At 67.5% G+C, this 5,249-nt stretch overlaps 1 protein-coding gene across 1 annotated transcript in view; it reads right to left on the reverse strand.

The window, feature by feature from the left end:
- Positions 1 to 5,047, reverse strand: part of ZC3H3 (zinc finger CCCH-type containing 3) — a 72,993-nt gene extending 67,946 nt beyond the window's left edge. Inside the window, exons 1-3 of the mRNA XM_029923341.1 lie at positions 4,942 to 5,047; positions 2,557 to 3,874; positions 1,362 to 1,558 (exon numbers count right to left, since the gene is read on the reverse strand). Coding sequence (XP_029779201.1) covers positions 1,362 to 1,558; positions 2,557 to 3,874; positions 4,942 to 5,029 — 1,603 coding nt within the window. The 5' untranslated portion in view covers positions 5,030 to 5,047. The remainder of the gene's footprint in view (positions 1 to 1,361; positions 1,559 to 2,556; positions 3,875 to 4,941) is intronic.
- Positions 5,048 to 5,249: the final 202 nt, after the last annotated feature.

The following is a 5,249-nucleotide window of genomic DNA, read 5'->3' on the forward strand; positions in this document are numbered from 1 at the left end:
CAAGCCGTGGGTCCAGTCCGGTCTGTGCCAGGGTGGCCCTGCCCCCACCCCCAGCCGCACAGGGTCCTCCTGCCAGGAGCAGGGAGGAGCACACGCACACCCATGCTGGCAGGAAGGCTCGGCTCTGTGGAGAGGGCCCGGTGTCGCCCACGCCCCGCCCCCAGACAGGGGTCCGCAGCGGCGCTCCTTCCTCCGCGGTGCCTGCTATGCGGGACAGCAACGGTCTGGCACAGCCCCGTCTGCCCCCACACCAGGCTCCGTGGGGCCACGGACGGCTGCGGCTGGCCAGGCCACAGTCAAGGCCAGCCCTGCTGGACCCCTGGGAGGGTGGCAAAGCTACACCAAGAGCACGGGCTGAAGAGGTCAAAGTGTGTGCCCCTGGGATGTCCCATAAACCCCCTCGGTGCCCAGCCCTGCATCAGGATGCCGTGCACCCGGGAGACCAGCAGGGTCTAGAGAGGCCCAGGGCCCCGTCCTGTGTGGCCCTGCCCCACTCAACACCCGGCTCAGCCCCACGAACACTGGCTTCCGGGCCCAGCGAGGAGGGGTGACGCCCAGCGGCCGCTCACCGGCTCTCCGGGAAGCCCGCTCTCCAGGGCAGCCCGGGCCCCAAGAAGGCAGGGCAGGAAGCTCGCAGGCCAGGGCAGCCCTCCCCGACGGGCGTGGCTGGGGCCCAGAACACTGTGCACTCACTCCTGCTAAGGGAGGGGAGCTTGTGCACAGGGGACCCAGGAAGCTGGGACCAGTGGGCAAGCCTCGGCCACAGTCGGCCACCAGGAACCAGAGCCACAGTCCCGACTCCCCTAAGCCTCCGTTCAGAGCAAGAATCTGGAACAGCCGCGGCCACTCACCGCACTGCTGCGTCACATCATTCCCGGCCAGCTGCCTGTGACCGGACACCCGTCCCGGAGCCGCCTCCCCCCACAGTCCTGTTTCTCAAGTTCCCTGAAACAGCCCCACATCGAGGCCCCTGGCCTGGCCGCCTGGGCTCCACTCGCCCCGGCCCAGTCCCCTTGAGGCGAGTCACTGTGGAAACGTCTCAGCACCCGTCGGGCTGGGATGCAGGCCTCAGGACAGCAGAAGGGACGACCTGTGCCCCATGCCTCCGCGACAGGAGCGGGACACAGTCGCCTGCGGACACAGCTGCCCACCACAGCCAGCTCTGAGTACCGTCCAGCGTGACGGCTCATCTGTGGGGACAGATGTCCATCCAAACTTCCCCTCCGCTCTCCGGGCCGAGCCACCTACCACGCCCCGGGCCACACCTCCTCGCGACAGGGAAGGTGGCTCCTAACAGGCAAGCAGAGCCAGCGCAGACCTCGGGAGAAGCGCTCCCCGGCCCCCCAGCCCCCGGGGCGTACCTTCCTTGGTGGGGGGGTGGGCCCGGCCGGGAGGCGCGCGGCACAGCCGGTGCCTGGTGACCTGCGTCAGGCCCTTGCCGGGGGCCTTCTTCAGGACGGGGCTGCCCTTCCCCCGGAGGGCCTGCCTCCGCCGCAGACTCAGCTGGCTCTTGGCAGTGGCAGTGAGCAGGGCTGTGTTCTTCTTGTCGCCAGGAAGGCTGCAGAGACAAAAGAGCAGGTGGCTCCCAATGGGCTCCCCCAGCGGCGCGGCTCTCCCCATCCACCCCTGCCCACCCAGACCCCAGCACCGTGGACTCACCCCGGGAGGCAGTCTGCCTCAGGGGGGCCCAGCTCGCCCTGGCTGATGGCCCCCACCCTCCTCCTCCCCTTCAGAGCCCGGAGCCGGGGCAGAGGGAGTGCGGCCCCCAACCCTTGGCCCCCACCCGGTATCGGCACCGGGGCCCCTGCATCTCCCTTGGCCAGATGGGCTCTCCGGTGCGACTGGAGCGGCGCTGAGGAGCCCCCGCGGAGGGGAGCTGCCGCCGGCCTCACGCTCCCCTGTCCACAGCAGCTCAAACATGGGACGGCCGCGGTGCGGAGAGGCAGGGGTGCCCACATAACGTGGCCCCGGTCTGGGAGAGCAGGGCCAAGGACCAAGGTCAGACAGCAGGGAGGACCCCCCCAGGGGATCACAGTGAGAATGACTCTCCCCTCTAAGTTAACAGCTGTGGCGACCAAGTCCCGACCCAAACCGGGCCCCGAGCCACAACACTGGGTTTTAGCCTCCTCACAATCTTTGAGAGTGGATGGCCAGGAAAACGACATGGAATCAGGGAGACAGTGACTCACCTGGTCACTTGGCTGCCAGGGGGCAGACCCCTCCCCGGCGAACCCTGGGTTTGTGCACCTAGTGCCTGGCCTGGGTGCAAAGCATCATCCACAAACCCTGTGGGCCCAGAAAAGCTGCCCCAGCAGCCTCTGGTCTCTCACCAACAGGAATGGGGGTGGGGGGGCAGGGGAGACTCCCCAGGTTGTCACTGGCTGAGCCCCCGTTACCCCGGGAACCCTGGCCTCATTCATACTGGGTCCATTAGCACCACCACTAATTTCCTCCTCCCATGTGCTCCGTGCACCCATCAGGGAGCTGCGAGGCCCAGACCTGCCCCCCACCCCACTCGCCCAGACAGGACCCTGGGGTGCTGGCGGGGGCACCCACCTAGCACCTCCCCGCCTCCGGATGATCTTGGTGCGGCTCTTCACTTTGTAAGCCGAGAGTGGGGTCTCGCTGAAGAGGGGCTTCAAACTGCTGGGTCCCACTGCTGGTCTGTCCCCTGGGGGGGACCTAGATGGGACTGGAGGGAGATGGGAGGCATGGTCCTTGCTGCCAGTTTCCGAATGCCAACGAAAGGAGGAGGAGGAGGAGGCCGAGGGGCTGGAAGCCTTCCACTTGTACTTGCTGGGGCAGGCCCCAAGCGCGGAGGACGCAGCCGGCCGCCTGGGCTTGGCATCCGCAGCGGCCCTGAGCTGCGGCTTCTCCGCCTGTCCCGCTGGGCCGCAGGGGGCCTTGCCCGCCGCCTCCGAGGCTGCTCTGGGACTGAGGGCCCTGCGCGTGGCCCGCGGGCTCCTTACTGAAGCAGCCACCCACTTGTAGCTGTTTTTCCGGAACTTGCTGGTTCGACAGGACAGGAGCAGCGAGGCCTCCCGGGCCTGCCTGGGTCCGGAAGCTGGCCTGGCTGAGCCCGTCACCAAGCCCGCGGCGGGCTGATCTGGGAGGCCAGCGTTCGCGCTCCCGTCTCCAAGGAGCTGGGCACCACTGCCGGCCCCAGAGTGTGAGCCCGCCTTCCGGCCCAGAGGCGCGCCGCCGCGCTGGGCCAGGGTGGAGGACGGGAAGCGCGCCTTGCCCGCGACTGCGCTCTCACTGACGGTGCGCCAGGGCTCCGAGCGGCCGTCGCTCGCGCTGCTCACAGACTTTACCACCCGAGGCTTGCCAGGCTCCTTCTGGCAGACCAGAAGCGGGTCCTCTGTACCGCAGCTCCCCTTGGCTCTTCCTGGCCTCGAGGGCTGCCGCTGCCCACCAGGGGGCTCGCCCTCGCCCTCCTGAGGCCTGTGGCCACTCCAGGGGGAGTCCTCACAGTCTTCCCGGGAACCCCGACAGCCCCCTGCAGCGCTGGCTGTGCCCGGTTTGGATGGTGGCTTGATTTTGATGACCATGTTCTGATCTGAACTCAGCTGGACCTGCCTCTCCAGGACAGGCTGCGGGGTGTCAGGACCCTGGCTGCCCCCAGCCCTGAGGGGCGGCTGCGCGGCACAGTCACCGGGCGGCTCTGGGGCTCTGGGGGGCCGATTCACGAGGGAGTATTTCTTGCGCCACGCAGGCCCGCAGCTCCGAGAGAAGCCCCTCTGGCCGGGCCGGGGGTAGCCGGTGCCGAAGGCCCGGCTGCTGCCGTAAGCCGGGGGCGGCCAGCGGGAAGCGGCTGCGGTGCTCGCGGCCGGGGCGGCGGTGCCGTGCAGGTTTTTGTAGTCGTCAATCAGACCTGAGAAGACAGAAGCGCAGGCTCAGTTAACCAGAGGCTGACAGTAAAATCAGCCAGCCGTCTGGTCCCCTGGAGGCGCATCCGCTGACAAGACACCCCCCAGACCCCGTCTCCCTCATGAGCCCCCACCCCGGAGCCCCAGAGCGGTTCAGCCCTTTTCCCCCCGGCCATCTTTTCCCTGAACCTTTCCCATCAGTCATCAGTCCTATCCCCAGCTGCTTATACTGAAAACGCACCCCGTGGCTGCACACTCCTAATTTGTCAGGAGTATTATACCGGGTCCACAAGGCTTTGAGGCGAAGTGTCCGTGATGTGAAGAGACCAGCGAGGTCCGGTCCTCCAATGCCTCAACAAGGGGGCCGGCCAGCCAGAGGCCTGTCCCCTCCCCCGGAGAAAGCCATGTCCAGACGTCAGGACACCCAGGACAGGTGTGACAGAAGCCTCTGGCTGGCTGGACCAGCCCACCTGGACTCTCCCCCCATACACATTTTCCAAGGCCTTAAACTTCTCTTTATGGGAATAACTTTAAATAGGAAAATTTTTTCAATACAAAATTGAAAATTTCAATGTAAAAATGGAAAAGATGGGAAACTGAGGCCTGGCGAGTGGGGGCCTGGAGTCTAAAGCAGACTGTGACTGTAGCGGGAAGGAGCCAAACGAGGCGTCCGGGGGCTTTGCCACGCGGCACCAGGACAAGCCTTCCACCCCACAGTCCGGCACCCGGAGCGAGAGGGCGCCGAGAAGTGCCCGCCCGTGGGGGTTGGGAGGGGGATGCCGCCCGCCGGTTACTAAGCGACGGCCCCACCGCCACCCGCCGCAGCGCCTGAAGGGCCCGCACTATCTGTCTCGACAAACGGACAAGGGGCTGACCCCGGCCGGCCCGGATGCCCTTTCGGGTTCCCCACCGTCTCCCCGACCCTACCCCACGTCCCCACCCGACCCGACAAAGTCGTCGAGACCGCGGATGCAGAGCGACCTCCTTCGGGGAGGCGGGCAGTGGCCCGCCATGAGGTAAGGAAGGGTAAAGAAAGGGACACGCGACCCGGGCCCGGCCCAACCCGACCCACCCTGCAGGAGACGGATCTGTCGCCGTAATTGCTCCTTTTCCTCCATCTCCGGAGTCCGCGACGCCCGGCCAGGCCCCCGAGACGTCATCGCCGCGCGACTGTTTCCCCGCGGGCGGGGCGGGGCGGGGCCCGCGGAAGCTCCGAGACTGCGCACTGCAGCGAGGCCAGGGCGACGGCTGGGCTGCGAGGAAGGCGCCGTCGTCCTGGCAACGACGGCGGGGGGCGGGGTCACGCACGCGCAGAGCAAGGGGCGAGGCGACGTCCGTAGGCGCGCGGGCGAGCGGCGCTAGAGCGCCCGCACCGGAGAC

This window comes from Suricata suricatta, chromosome 15 (genome assembly GCF_006229205.1).
Source record: "Suricata suricatta isolate VVHF042 chromosome 15, meerkat_22Aug2017_6uvM2_HiC, whole genome shotgun sequence".
NCBI classification, from domain to species: Eukaryota; Metazoa; Chordata; class Mammalia; order Carnivora; family Herpestidae; genus Suricata; species Suricata suricatta.